At 50.4% G+C, this 25,404-nt stretch overlaps 2 protein-coding genes across 3 annotated transcripts in view; one reads left to right on the top strand and one right to left on the bottom strand.

Annotated features, from left to right (window-relative positions):
- The window catches only part of UTP4 (UTP4 small subunit processome component), a 69,525-nt gene extending 52,485 nt beyond the window's left edge, over positions 1-17,040 (bottom strand). The window contains exons 1-2 of one of the 2 annotated variants that reach the window (XM_078786169.1): positions 16,945-17,040; positions 16,591-16,682 (exon numbers count right to left, since the gene is read on the bottom strand). The gene's annotated coding sequence lies outside the window, so the exon portion shown is untranslated. Of the gene's footprint in view, positions 1-16,590; positions 16,683-16,787 lie in introns of both variants that reach the window. The other variant, XM_078786168.1, reaches the window with a different exon arrangement.
- A 786-nt stretch (positions 17,041-17,826) lies between these two features.
- Positions 17,827-25,404, top strand: part of LOC137413034 (zinc fingers and homeoboxes protein 3) — a 31,845-nt gene continuing 24,267 nt past the window's right edge. Inside the window, exons 1-3 of the mRNA XM_068098414.2 lie at positions 17,827-18,591; positions 21,720-22,359; positions 23,734-23,870. Of these exons, the coding sequence (XP_067954515.2) occupies positions 18,241-18,591; positions 21,720-22,359; positions 23,734-23,870 (1,128 nt within the window). The 5' untranslated portion in view covers positions 17,827-18,240. The remainder of the gene's footprint in view (positions 18,592-21,719; positions 22,360-23,733; positions 23,871-25,404) is intronic.

Raw genomic sequence — 25,404 nt, forward strand, 5'->3', positions numbered from 1 at the left:
CCCCCAAATATTCACCATCACCCATCCCTTTCAAATCTTCCCCCTTTCCCCTCCCCTCCAAAAACTTCCCCATCACCCCTCCCCTATAAATCTACACCCTTGCCCCTCCCCTCCAAATCATCCCCATCACCCATCTCTTTCAAATCTTCCCCCTTGCCCCTCCCCTCCAAATCTTCCCCCCTTGCCCCTTCCCTCCGAAACTCCCCCCACACCCCTCCCCTCTGAGACTCTCCATCACTCCTCCCCTCCTAGACTCCCCTCTCACCCCTCCTCCTCAAAGCGTCCTCCCCGCTTCTTCCCCCTTCCAACTTTCACCTTCATCTCCCTCAACCTTCTGCCTCACTCTTCCCCCTCCTCAAATAACACGTCACTGCGCCTCACCCAATCACCATCAAACCTTTTGTCCGCCCCATTCTTCCCTTTCTCCAAGCTATTCTGAAATCTCTGACACACCTTCAACAGCTCTCCCTACCTCTTCCTCCTCTTCCACAACTTACCCTACCGCTCCCCCCCCCCCCCCCCTGTTCTGTATCCGATGCTCCCCCTCCTCTTTAACAGTATGGACCTCAAACATCCGGGGCCTTCGCTCAAACTTGACTGATCTCTCCATACAGGTTCCTTCTGACAAACCAGATGTGATCTGCTTAACAGAAACTTTCCTCCTTCGTGATGTCTCCGATTCCTTGGTATCTCTCCCAGGTTACTCCCTCCTCCGGTATGATAGACCTGAGCCTCGTCCTGGAGGGGGGGGTTGCTATCTTTATAAAAAACTCTTCCTCACTCACCCTGCACTGCCCTCTCTCCACCTCACCCCCAGGAATACCTTTGGCTATGGCTTCCCCTTCGCTCCCACCTTTTGTTCATATGTGTGTTGTACCGTCCACCAAACAGTGATGACTCCATCTACATCTCGCTGTCTGATAATATGGACCAACTTCTATCTACCCATCCCAACTCTCTCTTCCTCATATGTGGTGATTTCAACTGTCACCTTGCCAGTTGGCTGGGTGTGGGTACCTCTCTCACCAGCCATGGCTCTTCAGCAAAGGACTTCTGTGACTCACTGGGACTGACACAATCTGTCAATTTCCCGACCCGGATCTCAGTCAACGGAGCATCTTCTCTTCTGGACTTGGTTATGACTAACTTCCCTGAAAATGTCTGCTGCTCTCCTTCTGCTCCAATCAGCTCATCTGATCATGTGCTTGTTAAAGTGGACATCTCTCTGACCATTCTCAGAGAGCCTCCTCAGCGTCGACGAGTCTGGCATTTCACTCAGGCCAACTGGCACGGTCTTCAAGCAGCCATCAATCATCTGGACTGGTCTCCCATCTCTACCGCCTCTGACATCAACTCATCCTGGGAATTCTTCCAAAGTAAATTGCTCTTCTCTCACGGAATCTTGTGGTGAGGCTATTGCCCAGAAACAACTTGCTTTCGTCTCCTGGAAAGCAAATCCAACAGAAGGAAATCTCATTTCCTTCCACAAAGCCCGAAACAAGTGTGTCCACCCTCAGGAGAGCCAGTAAACAATATCTCTCCGTTCTCAGGACAGAACTCTTATCCGTCTCCCTCTTCCAAATCCTGGTGGCGTCTGGTCAAATCTGTTTCTGGTGTTTGTTCCCCCTCCATCCCCTCCCTCACCTCAAACGGCCACATGGCTGACTCCGCACGTGAAAAAGCTGAATGCCTCAACTCTGTGTTTGCCCCTAAATCTTGTGTCCAAAACCCATCCCTCTCTGTACCCACCGTACCCAGTTGCTCCTGGACTCTGCGTCCTTTCCTCCTGACAAGGTGGAAAAGTTTCTGTCAACCCTCGACTCTGATTCTGCAACTGGACCTGACGGCATCAGCCCACGGGTCCTAAAATCCTGTTCTTCCCCTCTTTCACTCCCTCTCTCTGTTCTCTTCACCCTCTCTTTTGCTCAAGGTCATCTGCCATCTGCTTGGAAATCTGCCAACATCACCGCTTTGCACAAAAAAGGTGCAAAAACAGATCCCAGCAACTACCGACCAATCAGCCTTCTCCCAATTATCAGCAAAGTCATGGAATCCATCATTGCTTCAGATATGAAATCTTTCCTCTTCTCCAATGGCTTGATCTCTGATCATCAATTTGGTTTCAGACCAGGTCACTCTACTCTGGACATGCTGCTTCTGCTATCTCAACAATGGATGGAGGTCCTCAATGCCAAACAGGAAATTAGAGCCGTCTCCCTTGACATATCACGTGCCCTCGATACGGTCTGGCACCCAGCTCTGCTCACCAAACTCTCCTCCTTTGATATCCATGGAAATCTCCACGCATGGCTGGCGGACGTCCTCTCTAGTCATAGTCAACGTGTGGCCCTGAATGGGTTTCTCTCATCTCTTCCTGTTCAGGCTGGAGTTCCCTAAGGCAGTGTTCTGGTCCCTGTGCTTTTTCTGGTCTTCATCAATGATCTCTCTGACTCTCTTGAAAATCCGCTCTATCTCTTTGCTGATGACTCTACTCTCTGTCGCTCCATTCTTCATCCCTCAGATCGGCAGTCTGCAGCCTCCTCACTCTCTGCAGACCTGGACAAAATCACAGACTGGGCAAACAAGTGGAACATGTCTTTCAATCCTGACAAATCTCACACTCTTACGATGTCTCTCCAAAAAGACCGACTGGACAACCCTCCCATCCACTTTCTGACTAATCCTCTCCAGGAAGTTCTGTCACTCAAGCTTTTGGGTCTCACTATCTGCCATGATCTTTCCTGGGAAAACCACATTTCAAATCTGGCCTCCAAAGCCAGTCACCGGCTGGGCATCCTCCGTCGTGCGAAGTCCTTCCTTGGCACACCTGATCTCCTCACCACATACAAGGCTTTGATCCGCAGCTCAATGGAATACTGCTCTCCCCTCTGGGCTGGTGCTCCTGCCTCACACCTAGCTCGTCTTCACGCTGTTGAAACCAAAGCATTCAGAATCATTGGAATCTTCCGCGATGAAGCTAACTCTAAGGGCCTCTCACTCACTCACCGCAGGCAGGTTGGTGGTCTTTCCGTTTTCTACCGACTCCTCTCTGGCCTTGCCCCCCCCAGCTCTCTCTGGGCTCTGTCCCGCAAATATTCCTACAGGTCGCACAAGATCTGCCTGCAACCCTCTTATGGTTAAACTGCCAAAATCAAGACTCTCTGCTCACCTTCACTCCTTCATTCCTCTTTTCTCCCGCCTCTGGAACAAACTCCCTCACTCTCTCTCTTCAATCCCACTCCACCCTCCAGGTCTTTATCGTCAGGGGGTCAAATGCATATTTTGGCCTGACCTGGAAAGTGGTTCTAAAGTTTTTTTTCTCAGTGTTTTCATGTTATATAGGTATTGTACTGTATGAAACTGCATGATGGCGTTCTCCCATCATTGAGCATTTTCATATAACAGGTTTTATACAATTGCAGTTATCGGGATGTAAAACACTGGTTTTATGGAGGTGGAAAATTAGAAATACCCTTATATCTTCTTAAGCAATCAAGTAGGTAAGTCCAATTATCCAATAAGAAATGGCTTCACTCTAAATTTGACCCCTGCCACTTCCCATGTATACCATTAAAAATGGATATACACTGGCAATATACATATAATATATTGTTACAGACGCGGTTGTGGATGTTGGTTTACCGAGCGGTTTGGTATGACCGCGTCTGCACAGTTTACCCGATTATACTCGAACGTTGGCCGAGTCGCGCTACGCTAAATCAATTGAGGAAAGGACACAGCGGCTGGGTTAAAATGACACGACACCAGGGGTACAGTTCTCAAGACCTCCGGAGGAGGTTATAATATTTCGGAACGTTAGATTACAAGGACGAGAGAGACAGCATAGGAAGGTAGGCACTTAAATACGGTCTTATAGTAACCCCGACAGACGACAGATAAACGGGACAAGACTGACTCACACGGGGATTGATGGCAAGGAAGGGCAGGTAGTCGAGGCTCAAGGTGCACCTTGGCGCAGGGGCAGAATCGACCCGGTCCGGTCCAGAGATGCGGGAGGTCTCGTCGCGCTGGAGGTGGCGTCTGTTTCTCCTTCGTGGCTGAGGCGCATCTGACGTCACGTCCGGTAAGTCGCTGCGTATATCCGGCGGGGAGTGACACGCCCTCGGCTCGTTAGCTCCGCCCCAGATGGAATCGGCCCGTTGCTTCTTATTGGGTGCGGGGGGTTACCGGGCTCCGCCCTTGACGAGGGGCCGACAGGCAGCGCCTTCGTGGTAACCCCGTCGGCGCACATGGGTAATGGCGGCTAACCGAGCCGGAGTGAGGACGCACACTCCCCGCGCGCTGTTGTGGTAGTTGTTGTTGTTGTTGTTTCATGGGGAAGATGGGAGGAGGTATGGGGAGGTCCTAAACTCACTACTGGTGCCATACAATCACATTCTGGTGCAACGAAGAGTCAGAATTAATGGAAACGAGTCCTTAACTGACATAGACTAAGAATAACTAGCAAGATGTCCGAAAGTTGTCTACGTGAGATGCGGTGGACCTGGGCACGACATTTAATGGGGGGAAAAAGGGGAAGGTCGGTTCTACAGAGTGTTATTTACAGGCAATGGGACTAGGGAATGGGGGATTGGGGATAGTTGGGGGGTATTGGGGAAATAGGGGAATATTTACAAGCGGATATGGATGGAGGCCAAATCCCATATCCGCAACAATATATTATTAATGGATATACACTTGTAATAGGTAGTGGATTTTATGATAATTTATTTTTGTCATTACAGAAACCACAATGGCAGAAGAAGCAGAATGTTTTCTGGCTTTCAGGAATGCCTGCAAGAAGGGTCCCTTGAGCAGAAGTGGTCGTGAAAGAATTAGAAGTACGCTTGCAGCCAGCAGAGTCTACAAAGATGGAAAAGAGGAAGCACTGCAGACATTGGTAGACAGCAGCGACGAGCCTCTTCTGTTTGTACACAGAGCATGTGTTTCTACATACTGTTCTATGAAGACCATGGCAGCTGCTACTAGTAAAGATAGGGAATCAAAACCAGATGACAATCCAAACCCAAAGAAAAGACTGAGACAATCAGATGGTCCCAAGTTTAATTTCCGCGAACACTGCCTTTATTGCGGAAGTGAATGCAAGGTTGAGAAGGATCCAAAGAATCCAGGACGATGGATCCCAGCACATCAGTTCAGGGAGATTGAGAAGAGAGGATCTTCAAAGACAATTAAACAATCTGTGTTAGATATATGTGACCAAAGAAATGATGAACCAGGAAATCTTGTTAGAATACGTGTGAATGGGGCACCTGCAGATCTTCAGGCAGCAGATGCGCGTTACCATGCAAACTGTCGGTCAGCTTTTTCCTCATCTAAATCTACAAGTGCAAGTAGCAATGCATCAAATGAAGGGGACTCTGTTGTAAAAACTGTAACTTCTCTAATGATTGAAGATCGTTCCTTAATTTGGAACTCTAATGATGTGTACAATATTGTTGCGGATATGGGATTTGCATCCATCCATATCCGCTTGTAAATATTCCCCTATTTCCTCAATACTTCCCAACTATCCCCAATCCCCCATTCCCTAGTCCCATTTTCTGTAAACAACACTCTGTAGACCCGACCTCCCCCTATTTCCCCCATTAAATGTCGTGCCCAGGTTCACTGCATCTCATGTAAGACAACTATAGGACATCTTGCTAGTTATTCTTAGTCTATGTCAGTTAAGGACTCGTTTCCATTAATTCTGACCCTTCGTTGCACCAGAATGTGATTGTATGGCACCGTTAGGAAGTTTAGGACCTCCCAATACCTCCCCGCAGCTCTTCCTCACAGTTCAACAACAACAACAACAACAACAACGAGCGCAGGAAGTGCGCGTCCTCACTCCGGCTTGGTTGGTAGGGGGTGTTGGGAGGGCACCAGGCCTTCCCAACGAGCCGCCATCAAACATGTGCTCGACGGGGTTACCAAATAGGGGCTCCCTGTCAGCTCCTCGTCAAGGGCGGAGCCCGGTAACCCCCGCACCCAATGGAAGCGGCGGACCGGCCCCAGTGGGGCGGAACCAACCAGCCGAGGGCGTGTCACTCCCGGCTGAGCATGCGCAGTGAGGGGGAGGTGACGTCAGATGCGCGCTGAGCTTGGAGAAAGAAAGACGTCCCCTCCGAGCGCTGTGAGACCTCCCCGCATCTTCTGGACCGTGCTTTATCCTGTCCCCGAGCCAAGGTGCACCTTGTGCTATCGACCTACCTGTCCCTTCCTGCCATCAATCCCTGTGTAAGTCTGCTTTGTTCCATTTGTCTGTGGTCTGTCTGGGATAAGATAAGACGGTAATTAAGTGCCCATCTCTTCTGTGTCTTTACCTCACTGCCTTGTAATCTACCCCTTTTCTCCACCACTGTAATTATACCCTCCTCCGGAGGTCTTGAGAACTGTACCCCTTGCGTCGTTTCCTCTTTCCCAGTCGTCGTGTCCTTTCTATCATTGATTTGGCATAGCGCGATTTGGCCAACGTCTGGGTGAATCGGGTGAGTTGGGGAAGAATCGGGGGAACTGTTCGGTCGCGGTAATACCAACCGCTCGGTAAATAACATCTTTAACCGCGTCCGCAACAATATGTATATAGCAAAAGGTGGACATGATTTGTGTAAAAAATCTGTTGTAAGCAAGATCATTGATCATTTTGGTAATGATGTACTTGTGTTGTCATCCCCAGGTGTTGCTAATATCATTGTTTTCAGACAAAACCTCAGCTGCATTGAGAATTGTTAATGATGACTGTGATGATGATGTTAGCATTTCTGTACATAGGGTTGTTAAAGCCATCCGAAAAGAGGTTAACCAGATTGAAATAGACAAAGGTTGTTATAAACCTAGATTGAGAGCCAGGAAACAGCAAGCGAAGCAATCGGTCCTACCTTGTTAGACCTTCTATGTCAACTCACCCCCAAGCTAGACAATACTCTACCAGCATTGATGATAGGTAACATTGTTGCATCGTCATTGAGGAACTGTACAACACCCCTCCAGCTGGCCCTCAGTGTTATGATACGAGAATCAAAAGAGCTTTTGAATTGTTTTCATTCATTTGGAGTTACTTGTACCTATGACGAATTTAGAAGATTTCGGAAATCTGTAGCTGTGGCCGCTTCCTACAATGCCTCACTTCATGGTGTGTCAGATGCCCATGATGGATTCATCCAGTTCATGATGGACAATTTTGATCAAGAGGGTTCATCACCGGATGGCAAGAAGTCCACCCATTCTTTGGCAGTCGTCATGACCCAGCCACAGTTGAATGTATCTTCTGGGCAGGAGGACACTACATTTAGAAGACTTTCAAAACAGGAAGCAAGGCGGCCAATAGAGTATGATCATGAAGTTATCAGATACCATGGTCCAAAAGAACCTGACATGCCTGCTGATTTCACTGTGCTAGAATTTACTACAGATGAAGATAGCACGATAGAGTTAGATGTACTAGAGAGAAGAGCCAAGGAAATCGACCTGTCTTTTCTTCAAGACGTACACAAACGACCTGACTGTCCAGAATACAGTGGATATAATGCTGAGAGGATTCGTGCAATTGGACAGTGTGTGAAGCCCAAAACATGCATAACATATATGCCACTAATAGATATGCCACCTGCACACCATGACACTATTATGACAGCTATGACACAGGCCCAGACACTGTCACTGGAGGTAGGCCAGAAATTTACAGTTATGACAGCAGATTTGCAACTGTACAAAATCATGCTGGATGTCCTTTGGGTTCATCCAGAGAAATTTTCAGAGTTTTATCCAAGGCTTGGTGGTATGCGTCTCTTCATGAGTTTTGTTGGCTGCTGTGGAACTCTGATGGCTGGGTCGGGACTGTCAGAAATCTTATCCGTTTCATTCGCAGGGGTTCAGAAAATGCTCTCTGGGAAGAAATTCCCCCAAAATGTCAGGGCGCTTAGAATGGTAGCAGAAGAGATACTTCGAGAGTTTGTCAATGATGTGGACTCTCCAGAGGCCCTCACAAACAAGTTGGAGAGAGCTGCAGCCAATAGCCCTACTTCAAAAATGTGGGTTGACTGCTTATTGAAACCTGTCTTCATAATGATGCTCTATATGAGAGCTGAGAAGGAAGGAGAGTTTCACTTGCACATTAGGGCAATTGAATCGATGCTGCCCTTTTTCTTTGCCGCCGGGCACATTCATCATGCCAGATATGCCACATATTATATTATGTCAATGAAAGCTCTGCCACCGCATGTTCTACAACATTTCACCAAAGGAGACCACGTTGTGAGGCACATCGATTGCATATGGAATGGAATCTGGTCTGATATGCTCATCAAGACCACATTCATGAGATATGGCAAGGGCAAGCACAGCATAATAGGCATCACACTTAACCCTGAAGCTTTGAAATCTTGGGCATTGAGTCTACATGTCTGTGGTGAGATAGCTGCTGATGTAGCTGAAATGCGAGGTGATGAGAGTGTAGCTAGGCAGGCAAGCGTGCATAAAGAAGAAGGCAAATCCAGGATAAAATCTGATGCAAAGGATCGACAGGACATAAGAGTGAAGATTGCCCAATGCATACCACCACTTGACCACCAGCAGCACCCAGAGGGATCAATTCTGAACATTGTTACTGGAAGGGTACAATCATCTTCAACAGTTAATGTTCACCAATCAATTGAAATCGGGAGCAAACAATCTGAGGAATTTACAGAGGCTTTGCCTCGAGGCTTTCATCACAAGATTGAAAAAAGAATAACTTCAATGGCAGACACGAAGAAGTCTGTAAATATCGGCACACAGAAGTTTTTGATACAAACTTAATATACAGTCGTGTCATATGTCTGCAGGCCAGTAATAGGGATATAGACATTGGCCATCTGATGTCCCATGAATTGGCTCCACTGCCGACGGCTCTCTTTGCAGACTCTGGTGATATGCGGATATCTACATCAAAATCCATCTTGAAAAGAGATATGAAAATTGAGGTGTCATCAAGAGTAGCCCATGACGAAATTGAAGTCACTGTCATTGACGGGTGTGCCCTTCTCTGGATACCTGGTTGGCCTGCTGTTGGAAATGTGCAGACTTACATTGATGCCTTCAAGCACAAAATAGCAGAGAAGCTCTCCAAATGTGATGTCTATCTAATCTTTGATAGATACAATGATTTCAGCACCAAAGATTCAACACGATTAGCCAGAGGTACTGGCAGGGTGTATCAGTTAACACCCTCAACACCAATCCTCTCCCAGAAAGCAGTTTTGACTGTTACAGGCAATAAGAAGCAGCTCATCAAACTGATATGCGAGGACTTGCAAAGAGATTAAGACTTTGTTCAGAACCATACACAGGAGCACACACTTTTGATAACAGGACAAGAGGAAACTATCGAGATTAGCGAGGGCAATGTCATAGAAAGACGAGATCTGTATACCAGTCATGAAGAAGCTGACAATATTATAGTGCGGCAGGCATTTATGGCAGCTTCAGAAGGGGCATCCGGTGTAGTTGTGGTGGCTGACGATACAGATGTGTGGGCCCTCCTGCTGCACCACTATCTGGAGCAGAATCTTGACATCCCATTTATAATGCAATGTCCTATACATGGACGAAGTGTCAGACATCAAGGCAACTGTTGCCCAATATACAGACCTCATTCCAAACCTTGCAGGACACGCCTTATCTGGACGTGACACTGTAGCAGGATGTTTTGGCATCGGGAAGAAGACGATGTTGAACACTATAAAACAGCACTCACTGAGTCTTCTTGGAAAAATTGATGCATCCTGGCCTGATATAGTGAAGCAGGCAACTCAATTCGCTGTTGCTACTTATGGTCAGAAAAACTGCCATACACTTTGTGAGGCTAGAGCAAAGGTATGGACGACCAGAATAGGCAAGGGGAGCAGCACAATGCCAAAACTCTGTTCACTGCCCCCAACTGATGCTGCTTTCCAGGAAAATCTGAAAAGAACACACCTACAAACTTTTTTGTGGAAGAATGCTTTGAGGCTTGAGCCTCAGAAGTTAGACCCGTTAGAGTATGGATGGAACAAAGATGGGGATATGCTGTGCCCAACCACAGTTCCATCAGGATATAAACTGGTCCCTGAGTACATCCAAAAGATCATCAGTTGTGGTTGCTCCAGTGACGCACCGTGTGAAAGTGTTCGATGTGGATGCAACAAAGCAGGAATGACTTGCTCAGTCTTCTGTGCCTGTCAGCAACAGGATGCAGTATCAGTGTGTCACAACAGGGTGAATACTCTATCACACGAGAGTGATGATGAAACAAGTGGTGAAGAAGAAGATGATGATTACAATAACTCTGATAATTGATGTTTATATGATCTAAGAAAGATTAAAAAACCAAATACATAATATGTACAAGTTTCGTAACCTATGAATATGTATACCATATAAAAATCATTCATGTGGCCTGATTCGATGTGATTTTTGAACAAGAAATCATAAAGAACTCAATAAATATTATGTATTCTCGCATTTCTTTATTCAATATTGAGCTCAGAAGACATATTGAGCTAACAACACATCAGACATTATAACAATGGACACAGGTTCATTATAATGAGAAATATATCACATTGTGATACAATGCTGGATTGTACAAGTTTGACCCAGATATTTGACCTTTGACCTTGAACTATGACTTTGACCTTTGACCCACAACTAGGTATGGTCAAGATACACCCATATGCAAATATGCAAGACCCTAGCTTGAATATTTACGAAAATATAAAGGTATTTTCTATTTTCCCCAACCCTGCTAAAACCAGTGTTTTGTGTCCTTATAGCCGTGATTTTATCAAACCTGTTATATGAAAATGCTCAATGATGGGAGAATGCCATCAGGCAGTTTCATACCGTACAATACCCACATAACATGAATACACTGAGAAAAAAAACTTTAGAACCACTTTCCAGGTTCAGCTCCTGGCCCCCTGACTATTAAAACAGCTGTTCACCACCGACTCTTATCTTCCCCCATCCAAAACCTTGATCTTTTCTACCCCCGCTAATTTCACCCCAATTCCACTTTTTTGAAATACGAACTTCTGTCCTGGAAGTCCTTGGTGTCCTTGTGTTTTATACTTCAAACTTCCCACGCCTCCTCCCCCCAAGCCCTCTCCCTCCCACACATCTCCCTGCTCTCAAAATGTTGCGTGCTCTCAAGTGTTTGTGTGCTTGCCCTTCTCTCCCCATCTTGTCTTCCGCTCCCTCTTTTTATATATTTTGTTTGTCGGGTTGATTTGTTTGTGAAGTAAATCTTAGCTCTTTCACGAGCCCTCGATTCAGTATACAAAAAAAAAAAAAAAAAAAAAAAAAAAAAAAAAAAAGCCCAGAGAGGAGAGCAGTACTCAATCAAACTGTGGATGACGGCCTTGTAGGAGCCAGCCCAGAGAGGAGAGCAGTACTCCATCAAGCTGTGGATGACAGCCTTGTAGGAGCCAGCTCAGAGAGGAGGGCAGTACTCCATCAAGCTGTGGATGACGGCCTTGTAGGAGCCATCCCACAAGGATACAAAAAATATATACAAAAATTTCAGTATACAAAAAAAAAAAAAAAAAAAAAAATCCCTTCAGCTTCAACGACACTCCCCTCATCATCAGCACGCCACTCAGTTCCCGAAACTTCTTCCATGCACGTCACTCTAGCAACCGTTGCCAAGTCTGATCCACCTTCTCCATTCAGCATGTCTCCGAGGTAGCAAAATGTTTTCACACCTTCCAGCTTCATGCCGTCTCCAAGATCCAACTCAACATTTCCTCCATGTGCAGCTCCCTCTGTGCACACCTTACATTTGAATGTCGCTGCCACACTGGTTAATGACCCTCTCAGACCACGACATTTTTGATGAACACACTCAGCGCACATTGTACATTGAATGGAGTTCACTCCGACACCCTTCGTACACACAGCACAGGGCCACTTCCCAGTTCTTTCCACCTCACCACATGCTTTACCACTTGCCATCACCTTCGTCTTTCCGATATTCACCTTCAGACCTTTTGTCTCCATACATTCCTTCCACTTGTTCATCTTTTCCTTCAGTCCATCCATACTTTCCGCAATCAACACCAGATCATCTGCATACAACAACTCCCACGGTAAACCCTCCTTTACATTCTGAGCCAGCACCTCCATCACAGCTACAAACAGTAGTGGACTTAGTACCGACCCCTGATGCACTCCCACCTTCCCCTCAAACTCACCACTGTTCCCGTCCTTCATCCTTACAGCTGTGCGCACTCTCTTGTACATTGCCATCACTACTCTGATCAACCATTCCTCCACTCCTAACTTCCTCAATGCCCATGTCAATACTTCGTGTGGAACCCTATCGAATGCTTTCTCCAGATCAACAAACCCAAGAAACAACTTCTTCCTCTTCTCCATGTACTTCTCCTGCAACTGCCTCACAATAAAGAGCGCGTCTGTCATTCCTCTTCCTGGCATAAATCCAAACTGCATTTCGTCGATCTTCACTTTCTTCCTTATCCTCCTCTCCAGCACCCTTTCCAATACCTTCATTGCATGCTCCAATAACTTTATCGCTCGATAAGAGCCACACCCAAGAGGGTCACCTTTCCCCTTGTATAGAGGATGAGGGTAATCATTTCCCAATCCACCGGAATGCGGCCTTCTTTCACCACCAGATTACAGATCTCTGTCATTCTCTTCACACCCCAACTTCCTGCTGCCTTCAACATATCTCCTCAACTCCTGTCGGCCCTCCCGCTTTTCTACTCTTCATTGCTTTTATCGCTTCCTGGTGTTGGGAATGACATCTAGTCATCTAGTCAATGACAACCTGACCTAGTCCCTGGTGTTGGGCTAGCGGCTAGGGTGCCGGCTTAGGATCCTAGGATCCTGGGTTCGAATCCCGGTCAATCGCTGAATTAACGCCAGGGGGGTTGACTCAGCCTGTCATCCTTCCGAGGTCGGCAAATTGAGTACCAGTTCACTGGTAATTCCCTGTTTGTCGTTAAAGGCGGCAAAAAGGGTTGGCGTCAGGAAGGGCATCCGGCCGTAAAACATTGCTTCAAAAAGGGGACCGAAAAACAACAACAACCACAGTTCCCGAAAAAGGCCAACCCCCGCTTGCGGGGAAAAATGGCCTCTAAAGGTGGTTTTTTTTATTGCTTTTATCGCTTCCTGACATCCATGAGAAGAGGAAGAAGTTCAAGGAGTGGCAGAAGGCGAAGGGTACGGGGGCAGAAAAAGCAGGAGTAGCAGAAGTGGCAGAAAAGCAGGAAAAAGCACCTAAAGGTGGTTATTGCTTTTATCGCTTCCTCAACTTCGTTCTCGGTTATCTTCTCTGCCGGTCTTAAAACTGGTTTACTAGCTATGTTGCCATCCCATTCATTCTCTGCATTCAACAGCATTTCCATATATCTCTTCAATCTTCCTTTAATTCCATCTGGGTCCACAAAGATTTGTCCCACTTCATCCTTCAAGCAACTCACCCCCATCACACCTCTCTTTCACTATCTGCTTTGCAATCCTGAATACCGCTCTCTGACCCTCTTCTGAATCCAAGCGTTCTCCGAACATTTTCCTGCATGCCTCCTGTGCCTTTGCTGCCTCTTTCTTTGCAGCCTTCCTGGCTGCCTTATAACTTTCATGCTCTGCTTTTTCTGCCCCCGTACCCTTCGCCTTCTGCCACTCCTTGAACTTCTTCCTCTTCTCATGGATGTCATTCCCAATTCGGACCTAGTACGGGAGCAGTCATGGATGTCATTCCCGATTCGGACCTCGTACAGGAGCAGTCATGGATGTCATTCCCAATTTGGACCTCGTACAGGAGCAGCCATGGATGTCATTCCCGATGGTTTACATCCATTTACCTTTTCCTTTTTTCACTGTAACATTCACACCAAAGGCTATACAAACACAATCAAGCAAACAGATGAAACAAATTATATAAATAAACATCTAAATCTACATACTACATACTAAATGATCAACCTACATGTCCAATCCTCTCGCCCAGCGCATCATCCTCCACTTGTACATTCAGTGAGCTCAACCTGTCCACTTTTTTGAGGTGACTTTTGACTTCTTTCCTGGAAGTCCTTGGTGTCCTTGCGTTTTATACCTGTCCTGCCTCCCCCCAGGCCCTCTCCCTCCAAAAACATCTCCCGATGTCCCTGCTCTCAAATGTTGTGTTTGTGTGCATCCTCCCCTTCTCTCCCCATCTTGTCGACCGCTCCCCTTTTTATATAGTTTGTTTGCTTGTTTGTTTGTTTGATAAATGTTAGCTCTTTCACGAGCCTCGACTCTGTATATATATATACCAAAAATAAACATAGGTGCAATACCCCCGGCACTCACCTGGTAGAATAAACAGTACACTGCAATGACTAATGGTATTTTAAACATTTTGATGGTTGCTCGGAGACAGCGCAGCATGTGAAATCATACAATCATAAGACTTTAAACAAACAAAAAAAATACCTATTTTGGGGGGCAACCACCCTCACCTCCCTCACACCTCCCTCACCCCCCCCCCCCCCCCCCCCCCCACGGCCACCCTCAGAATTCGATTTTTTTTCAATGCCGTGAACAAACTTTAGTCACAACAAAGAGCGGTTTCAGAGAAGAAGTTGCAAGTGTTTACAGACGGACTGACGGACAACGCGCCATCGCATAAGCTCACCTGAACCTCTTTCCAGGTGAGCTAATAATAGGACCGCGGGTCACGAAGCCCACGTGGACCAGGAGCAGCAGTCACTCAAAGCCCCCACAGACCCCCTACAGAAACTGAGACTTTTAATGCCGTGAACAAACCTTCGTACATCATGGATCACAGGTGCTGACGGTTGTGTCAAGTTTCGTCGAAATTGTGTGTGTCCTTTCGAAGACAGAAAATACCTATTTTGGGAGTCACACTGATCTACCCTCCACCCTCCCCTCCCCCCCTCCCCTCCCCTTCCCCTCTGCCCTCCCCTCCTCCCTCCCCTCCCCACCCCTCCTCTTCTCCCTCCCTCCCCACCCCTCCCCTTCTCCCTCCCTCCCCACCCCTCCCCTTCTCCCTCCCTCCCCACCACTCCCCTTCTCCCTCCCTCCCCACCACTCCCCTTCTCCCTCCCTCCCCACCACTCCCCTTCTCCCTCCCTCACCACCCCTCCCCTTCTCCCTCCCCCTCCCTTCCTCCCTTCTCCCACCCCCCCTTCTCCCCCACCTCCCCTTCTCCCCCCCCACCTCCCCTTCTCCCCCCCCCCACCTCCCCTTCTCCCCCCCCCACCTCCCCATCTCCCCCCCCCCCATCTCCCCTTCTCCCCCCCCCACCTCCCCTTCTCCCCCCCCCCACCTCCCCTTCTCCCCCCCCCAACCTCCCCACCTCCCCCCCACCTCCCCTTCTCCCCCCCCCCACCTCCCCTTCTCCCCCCCGCCCCCACCTCCCCTTCTCCCCCCGCCCCCACCTCCCCTTCTCCCCCCGCCCCCACCTCCCCTTCTCCCCCCCCCACCTCCCCTTCTCCCCCCCCCACCTCCCCTTCTCCCCCCCCACCTCCCCTTCTCCCCCCCCCACCTCCCCTTCTCCCCCCCCCCACCTCCCCTTCTCCCCCCCCCACCTCCCCTTCTCCCCCCCCCCACCTCCCCTTCTCCCCCCCCCCACCTCCCCTTCTCCCCCCCCCACCTCCCCTTCTCCCCCCCCACCTCCCCTTCTCCCCCCCCCACCTCTTCCCCCCCCCCCACCTCCCCTTCTCCCCCCCCCCACCTCCCCTTCTCCCCCCCCCCCACCTCCCCTTCTCCCCCCCCCCCACCTCCCCTTCTCCCCCCCGCCCCCACCTCCCCTTCTCCCCCCCCGCCCCCACCTCCCCTTCTCCCCCCCCCGCCCCCACCTCCCCTTCTCCCCCCCCCACCTCCCCTTCTCCCCCCCCCCACCTCCCCTTCTCCCCCCCCCCCACCTCCCCTTCTCCCCCCCCCACCTCCCCTTCTCCCCCCCCCCCACCTCCCCTTCTCCCCCCCCCCCACCTCCCCTTCTCCCCCCCCCCACCTCCCCTTCTCCCCCCCCCACCTCCCCTTCTCCCCCCCCCCCACCTCCCCTTCTCCCCCCCCCCCCACCTCCCCTTCTCCCCCCCCCCACCTCCCCTTCTCCCCCCCCCCCACCTCCCCTTCTCCCCCCCCCCCCACCTCCCCTTCTCCCCCCCCCCACCTCCCCTTCTCCCCCCCCCCCCACCTCCCCTTCTCCCCCCCCCCCCCCACCTCCCCTTCTCCCCCCCCCCACCTCCCCTTCTCCCCCCCCCTTCTTCCTCCCTCCCCTTCTCCCCCCCCCCACCTCCCCTTCTCCCCCCCCCCACCTCCCCTTCTCCCCCCCCCACCTCCCCTTCTCCCCCCCCCCACCTCCCCTTCTCCCCCCCCCCTTCTTCCTCCCTCCCCACCCCCCCTTCTTCCTCCCTCCCCACCCCCCCCCTTCTCCCCCCCCTTCTTCCTCCCTCCCCACCCCCCCCTTCTCCACCCCCTTCTTCCTCCCCGCCCACCCACAGAGCGCAGGTTTTGATACGGTAAATACACGTTCGTTCCACATCAGATATGAAGCTTGTCGTCAAATTTCATCAACATCATGTTTCCACCTCGACTTACCTGTCCGAACGTCAGGCCACGAAGCACGTGCTCTCCAGCACTAGTAACGACCCACGTGTAGCTGAAGCCCCTTGGTTGTAATTACCTGTAACCTGTAATCCGGCAAAAATGAATGGCACGATTTGTACGTGAATGGTAACTCCCTACCTGCACCGGTAAACTAAGATAACGAACAGTACGACATTATCATAACGAACCGCTAAACTTTATAAACAGAACGCGCCAGTCACAAACTTCCGCCGCATTTCGGAATTTTCCTATTCAACTCTACTCCACGGAGTTCGCTAGATGTATAACAAAATATAAGCATCGCTGCGTTTTACGATTTGTTAACTTTTATTTTATTATAGTTACCGAATATCGCGATACTGCAGGTATAAAAACGAAAAGGTGGAATGGCAGCTGGGCTTTGAAAATACACCACGAACAATCACTCAAAGTCTTGACAGTGACAGGTAATGGAGCCGGATTGGACATCACTGGAACAATAATGAATAACCGCACAAAACTCGTATTATACAAGAAAGGCTTGAACAGAGGGAGGTTAAAAGTCAGAATGAGTCGGAAATCAAGACCAGGACCAAGATAATATAAAACATTGTAATTTAAAATGCACCACTTCACACACAAATCACAAAATATTCTTGCAAAGAGAGAAAATAATGAGAAGATAAGAATGTGAACGACAGTAACTGAGAAAAGACACGCGACCACCATCGATATAGCGCAGACGTTCTGTTGCAATGCTTGATGGCCATGGCAGTATTGTTTGCAGCAGTTGACTAGCATTGCATTGCGGAGATTGAAGCGCTCGCCACGCCTTTTTCCGGTTCGCGCAGTGTTTGACGGCATGTCAGTGTTGCTTGCAGCAGTTGACTAGCATTACATTGCGGAGATAGAAGCGCTCGCCACGCCTTTTTCCGGTTCGCGCAGTGTTTGACGGCATGTCAGTGTTGTTTGCAGCAGTTGACTAGCATTGCATTGCGGAGATTGAAGCGCTCGCCACGCCTTTTTCCGGTTCGCGCAGTGTTTGACGGCATGTCAGTGTTGTTTGCAGCAGTTGACTAGCATTGCATTGCATTGCGGAGATTGAAGCGCTCGCCACGCCTTTTTCCGGTTCACGCAGTGTTTGACGGCATGTCAGTCTTGTTTGCAGCAGTTGACTAACATTGCATTGCGGAGATTGAAGCGCTCGCCACGCCTTTTTCCGGTTCGCGCAGTGTTTGACGGCATGTCAGTGTTGTTTGCAGCAGTTGACTAACATTGCATTGCGGAGATTGAAGCGCTCGCCATTTTTCCGGTTCGCGCAGTGTTTGACGGCATGTCAGTCTTGTTTGCAGCAGTTGACTAGCATTGCATTGCGGAGATTGAAGCGCTCGCCACGCCTTTTTCCGGTTTGCGCAGTGTGCTTTGTTCCCAATCCCATTAAAGCAATACGGACTTGGCGGCATCAAAGCCGCCACAGGGTCTGCAGGCGGCAATTACGTCAAAAGGAGGAAACAAAATGCATCGTTATTGGTGACGTCAGTGCGCGGTTGCTCTAACGGTTTTGAAACAATACGGGACACAGGTATAGTGATTCCACTTTGTGAGAGAACATTAACATATTCGCCCCCCCCTAATCCCTCGTCAAACGAGGCGGAGCGTGACATGATCAGTGCGGAGATGGCGCTCCGTGAGGAAGCTAAAGGACCCCGCTCCGTCAACCTGAGCCAGGTGTCCTTCCCTATAATCCGGTCGGACGGACAGTACACCTTGACGCACGAAGCCGACGGGAGAGCGGTGTCCACCCACGGTGTCAGGAAGCGGAGGTACGCGTGCAGGACGTGCGGACTCACGGCCCCGACGGGTGCAGCGCTCCGAGAGCACGTGCGTGCGTGCGGCGTGCGTGCGGTGCACGTGTTCGTGTGTCGCAGGTGCGGATTTCGCACCAGGGAGTTCACGCGTTTCCGGGAGCACAGCGCGAAGGTGCATCCCGTGGAATGGAGGATCTCGAATGAGGTAAATGTTAATAACCCTGCACCTGCGGCTTGCTTACCTCGTTAACGCCATGTATTCTATTGTTTCGTGCATGGTAAAGAGTAGGGGCCCCGGTGATGTACGAATGTTATCATGAGCAGCCAATCCGCTCGTACTAGATCTTTGCCGAGGGGCGTAAAATCGCATTCCACTCAAATCGTTGGAGCCAATGGAGCCCCACAAACCTGCGTTTCCCCCTCCCCTTTCTCTCCTCCTCCTCCTCCCCTTTCTCGCCGCCTCCTCCCCTTTCTTCCCTCCTCCTCCTCCCCTTTCTTGCCTCCTCCTCCTCCCCTTTTTTGCCTCCTCCTCCTCCCCTTTCTCTCCTCCTCCTCCTCCCCTTTCTCTCCTCCTCCTCCTCCCCTTTCTCTCCTCCTCCTCCTCCCCTTTCTCTCCTCCTCCTCCTCCCCTTTCTCTCCTCCTCCTCCTCCCCTTTCTCGCCTCCTCCTCCTCCCCTTTCTCGCCTCCTCCTCCCCTTTCTCTCCTCCTCCCCTTTCTCTCCTCCTCCTCCTCCCCTTTCTCTCCTCCTCCCCTTTCTCTCCTCCTCCTCCTCCCCTTTCTCTCCTCCTCCTCCTCCCCTTTCTCGCCTCCTCCTCCTCCCCTTTCTCGCCTCCTCCTCCTCCCCTTTCTCTCCTCCTCCTCCCCTTTCTCTCCTCCTCCCCTCCCCTTTCTCTCCTCCCCCTCCCCTTTCTCGCCTCCCCTTTCTCTCCTCCTCCTCCCCTTTCTTGCCTCCTCCCCCTCCCCTTTCTCGCCTCCGCCCCCTCCCCTTTCTCGCCTCCTCCCCCTCCCCTTTCTCGCCTCCTCCCCCTCCCCTTTCTCGCCTCCTCCCCCTCCCCTTTCTCGCCTCCTCCCCCTCCCCTTTCTCGCCTCCTCCTCCTCCCCTTTCTCTCCTCCTCCTCCCCTTCCCCCCTCCTCCTTCCCCCCTCGTGCTTCCCTCCCCCTCCTCCCCTTTCTCTCCTCCTCCTCCCCCCTTTCGCTCCTCCCCTTTCTTCCCTCCTCCTCCTGTCCCTTCCCTCCTCCTCCTGCCCCTTCCCTCCTCCTCCTGCCCTTCCTTCCTCCCGCTTCCCTCCTCCTCCCGCTTCCCTCCTCCTCCCGCTTCCCTCCTCCTGTCCCTTCCCTCCTCCTGTCCCTTCCCTCCTCCTGTCCCTTCCCTCCTCCTGTCCCTTCCCTCCTCCTGCCCCTTCCTTCCTCCTCTACTTTCCCTCATCCTCCCCTTCCCTCGTCCTCCCCTTCCCTCGCCCTCCCCTTCCCTCGTCCTCCCCTTCACTCGTCCTCCCCTTCCCTCGTCCTCCCCTTCCCTCGTCCTCCCCTTCCCTCGTCCCCCCCCTTCCCTCGTCCTCCCCTCCTCCTCCTCTTCCCTCTTCCTTCTGCTTCCCTCCTCCTCCCGCTTGCCTCCTCCTCCTGCCTCCCTCCTTCTCCCCCTTCCTTCCTCCTCCCGCCTCCCTCCTTCTCCCCCTTCCCTCCTTCTCCCCCTTCCCTCCTCCTGCCCCTTCCTTCCTCCTCCTCTACTTTCGCCTTGTCCTCCCCTTCCCTCGTCCTCCCCTCCTCCTCCCCTTCCCTCCTCCTCCCCTTCCCTCATCCTCCCCTTCCCTCCTCCTCCCCTTCCCTCGTCCTCCCCTTCCCTCGTCCTCCCCTTCCCTCGTCCTCCCCTTCCCTCGTCCTCCCCTTCCCTCCTCCTCCCCTTCCCTCGTCCTCCCCTTCCCTCGTCCTCCCCTTCCCTCCTCCTCCCCTTCCCTCGCCCTCCCCTTCCCTCGCCCTCCCCTTCCCTCGCCCTCCCCTTCCCTCGCCCTCCCCTTCCCTCGCCCTCCCCTTCCCTCGCCCTCCCCTTCCCTCGCCCTCCCCTTCCCTCGCCCTCCCCTTCCCTCGCCCTCCCCTTCCCTCGCCCTCCCCTTCCCTCGTCCTCCCCTTCCCTCGTCCTCCCCTTCCCTCGTCCTCCCCTTCCCTCGTCCTCCCCTTCCCTCGTCCCCCACTTCCCTCGTCCCCCCCTTCCCTCGTCCCCCCCTTCCCTCGTCCCCCCCTTCCCTCCTCCCCCCTTCCCTCCTCCCCCCCTTCCCTCCTCCCCCCTTCCCTCCTCCCCCCCTTCCCTCCTCCTCCCCTTCCCTCCTCCTCCCCTTCCCTCCTCCTCCCCTTCCCTCCGCCTCCCCTTCCCTCCTCCTCCCCTTCCCTCGTCCTCCCCTTCCCTCCTCCTTCCCTCCTCCTCCCCTTCCCTCCTCCTCCCCTTCCCTCCTCCTCCCCTTCCCTTGTCCTCCTCCTCCTCCTCCTCCTCCTCCTCCCCTTCCCTCCTCCTCCCCTTCCCTCCTCCTCCTCCTCCCCTTCCCTCGGCCTCCCCTTCCCTGCTCCTTCCTTCCTCTTCACCTCACCCTCCCTCCTCCTCCCATTTTCCTCCTGCACCTTCCCTCCTCCTAATCCCCCTTCCCTCCTCCCCTTCTCACTTTATGGGATGACAGATATGTAACGATCCAGGTGTGTGAGGGAATGTTCACTGTTACATACTGTATATGTATAATTGTATATGTATATGTATATGTATATGTATGTGAATGACATGTAGTATTTGTATTGCTTTTTTTGTACCACAAGCTGCCAGGTGGATATCAATTTGGACCATCCATCTTAGCAGTGGTTTCGCTGTCCCAGGTTCCCAACTTTAGCTCACAGGAGCAGCAGAAGTGATCTCATTCATCTTTTCCAGGTCATCAAGTCCAAAGTGATCTTGTATGGTGAAACACGGGGTCATCAAACTCGCAGAGATCCTACTTTGCCTTGTTTGAGGAAATGCTTCTTTTTAAATCAAATTGTGAATCGGTGGGACAGCTTACCTGGTCAGTGCACACCGAAAGGCCGATCTAAGAGGGCACTTGGTGCGTACCACCATGAGCCGGGGTGTTCGCTGTGTCGTGTGTTTTGGTGAATTGATGACGTGCAGGAGTTATTACGAATTGGGACGAGGCATGAGTTTCTATTTTATTTTGGTGAACTTTGACCTCAGATCTGAGGTAGCAACAGACGACGGAAGAACGACAGCATCAATAAGGATCATGGATCAATAGAACTTTGTTTTATTGTGATTGTTCTCTAATTCTTCTTCTTCTCTCCCCACAATTTTTTCCCAGAACTGCAAGGACACTGGCAGGAAAGGAGCAGGTAACTTGACCGAGGCGCCTTCAGAACCGTGGAGCAGTCGAGCCACTGTGCGAAAGGATATCCACGATCGTCGGAGCAACGGCTTCTTTTACAGGGTTAAAGGTCACGACAACGTGTCCGGCACGCGTGTGAACGTTCAGAATCACAGAGGCGAGGCCTCCCACCGCACAGACGGTCTCCTAAAGATATGCATCCCTTGGAACAGTGTGCCCGTTTACAACCGCAAAATGGACTTGAACAAGCACCTCTGGAGCACGTTCATGAAGTTTCCTTATCCGACGAAGGCAGAAATCGATTACCTGACGGTGGTTACCAAGTTTTCCGAGCAAGACGTTACTGTCTGGCTGGCCGCGCAGAGGCTTATGAATGGTATTAGTTGGGCCCCAGAGGACGTGCAGTTGGCACGTGAGCAGAGTTTCGTGACGAGGTGCGTTTCCAAGGTTGCCGAATGTCGTGAGCTCAGCGGCTCGAACATGGCGGGCCGGCATTTGGCGGCCAAGGCCGACCGCGGCTCGGCTGGGACCTCTTTTCAGGTGCCGGTGCCGGAAACCTTCCAAAACCCGCCCAGCAGAATGCACCACTCGGGACATTTTGATAATCTGCAAAGTGGTAAGGATGTCCCCCCTTGAGTCAGCCATGAGTTGTGCAACATTGTGGCGATTGTTTGTATCCCTTCATTTATTTAAATATTTTGAGCCGGGTGCATAAGGCTTTGTGGTTGCACGGTGTCAGGAATAATGCACAGAGAGGCATTTAAGTCTGCGTATTACGCAATATGGTGCCGCGCCACGTGCATCGTACCTACACGCCTTGGTCTCTGCTGAGAGGGATACTTCATGTGAGATTGAGAAACGTTGTTACATGAGATGCAGATTGGTTTTTGAAACTGCTTGCTCGCCGTAAATTATGAACTTAAGATGATGAGATTGTGTACCAAATTTTTATTTAAAAAAAAAAATTCAAAATGTGAATAACTTCAGTTGTGAGACGACGAGCAAGTAAAGTGTGCCCAAGAGTTATTCCTTCTCGCTATGTATCCAATGAGGTGAGACCGATCTAAGAGGGCACTTGGTGCATACCACCATGAGCCCGGGGTGTGCGCTGTGTCGAGCAAGTAAACACCTTCACTAATGGAGAGGGTATTCCATTTGGGTCTTTGTTTGTCTGCTTGACCGCACAGAATGTGTTAACATAGGCCACAAACGCCATCTAGTGGTAGCCAGTAGTAGTACACTTTCTATTTTTGAGTACGTCGATAAAGTATGTCAATTAGAATGTGAGTACGTAATAAAATACGTGCTATAAATCCACACTAAAGTCTGGGCGAGGGTATGCAATCTTTGATTGCTCGTCCTCGTTTCTCTTTGCGACCCATTCGCGTTGTGTCATATCTTGCATTTCGCTGGATGAGCCAGAAAGTAAAATGTTTTTGCGGCAAGGTGTGATCTGTTGCATTGAAGTCTTCGCTTGTTTTTTGTAATGTGCATTTGGCTGTGTGATTGAGTTGTGAGGCCCAAGCACGGTGGGCAGTCTGGCCTAAATGAAGATTGCATTATGCGGGTGCCACGGTAGTGCGGCTCAGGTGGACCGATGGAGGGAATCGACAGGACGTCAATCAAGGTATGCTAACTGCCGTCAGAAGCGAGGGGAATCTGAAGTGGTTGTTAATCCTTTGCCAAAGCAAAAGAGGCCCTTTGTCTTTTTTGGTTTGCGCTCTTTTGCTTAACTTAGGGTTAACGCCCTCTTCTTGCTCCCCATAGTAGTTGGCATACCTCGATCAACGTCCAGTTGATTCCTTCCTTCAGTCTACCTGTCCGACTCAGATTGACCTGAGCCTTAACCAGAAAAACTAGTTCTTTACTCTACAAGGTGGAATGGTGCCTCAAATTTGTTTTCATGGCACCTATACCTGTGTGAGGGTTGTCCAAGGGTACGAACGAGTTTGCTTATTTAAATTATTACCTTCTGTTTCCCCTCATCCAGTTAAGAACGATTCGCCAACACTACACGCCGAACAGGATCCGGGAACTGCACATCGTCGCAATGCCACGGTTATAAAAGCTGAGACACCCGAATCTCCAGAGTACGACGACTCTAGTCTGCCTCGATGTGCACACCAGGTAAAGCTTGACATGACTCTGCACGTGCACATAAAGGACTGCATTGAAATATTCCGTCATGCATGCCGATGGCCGAACATCGTTCTCACAAAAGGATCTCCAATGTTCCCGTAGCCTTGTTGTACCGTGTTGTTCATCTTTAGTTGAGTTGTTGAAATTCGACTCCGTTGTGACCACCACCCGATGTACGTGCGAGCATTGTGACCACCACTAAACGTACGTGCGAGCATTGTGACCACCACTATATGTATGTGTGAGCGTTGTGACCACCACTCGATGTGCGAGTGAGCTTTGTGACCACCACTCGATGTACGTGCGAGCTTGCATTCACGGTGCCTGTTTGGTGCTGGTGGTGGGCTGGGTTAACGCCCTCTTCTTGCTCCCCATAGTAGTTGGCATACCTCGATCAACGTCCAGTTGATTCCTTCCTTCAGTCTACCTGTACGACTCAGATTGACCTGAGCCTTAACCAGAAAAACTAGTTCTTTACTCTACAAGGTGGAATGGTGCCTCAAATTTGTTTTCAATGCATGGTGCTGGGCATGAAGGTTGTTCTTTTTTTGGTCAACCATCCTGCGATACCTAAAACCATTCCTTAAGATATTTGAACTGCATCAACGACTTAACTGAACCTTATCATGGTAATCTTTTGGATGTTGCCGTATCGTGGTAGTCTTTTGGATGTTGCCGTATCGTGGTAGTCTTTTGGATGTTGCCGTATCGTGGTAGTCTTTTGGATGTTGCCGTATCGTGGTAGTCTTTTGGATGCTGCCGTATCGTGCTAATTTTGCCGTATCGAGGTAATCTTTTGGATGTTGCCGTATCGTGGTAATCTTGCCGTACCGAGGTAATCTTTTGGATGTTGCCTTATTGTTGTAATCTTTTGGATGTTGCCGTGCCGTCGTTATCTTTTGGATGTTGCCATATCGTGGTAATCTTTTGGATGTTGCCGTATCATGGTAATCTTTTGGATGTTGCCGTATCGTGATAGTCTTTTGGATGTTGCCGTATCGTGGTAGTCTTGTGGATGTTGCCGTATCGTGGTAATCTTGCCGTATCGAGGTAATCTTTTGGATGTTGCCGTATCGAGGTAATCTTTTGGATGTTGCCGTATCGTGGTAATCTTTTGGATGTTGCCGTATCGTGGTTGTAATGAAAGCGAGTTCTACAACTTTGACCTGATGGTAGGTTTAATGACTTTGATCTCTGGCACATCCTGTAAAAGTACAATCATGCAATATATCAGAATCGTGGAGATAGTTCAGTAATTATCAATCAATGCAAGCAAGCCTAGATTATCTAAGTATACGCACCATTCGAGTTCTACATGTCATAGGATAAATGCCGCAGGAGTGTCCCGGAGCGATGGCCGTCCGAGTTCTTATAGACGCCTCTCAGCGGACGGAGAGAGCATCACACCTGGGTTCAACTTAGATACATTTTCATTACAGTGGTAATTGTGTGCCAGATCGATTATGTTCAGCATTTAAATGTTTGTCACCTCGAGAATTACTTTGTTTGCTTCCTTGTTGCT

Source organism: Myxine glutinosa, chromosome 10 (assembly GCF_964187855.1).
Source record: "Myxine glutinosa chromosome 10, kmMyxGlut1.1, whole genome shotgun sequence".
NCBI classification, from domain to species: Eukaryota; Metazoa; Chordata; class Myxini; order Myxiniformes; family Myxinidae; genus Myxine; species Myxine glutinosa.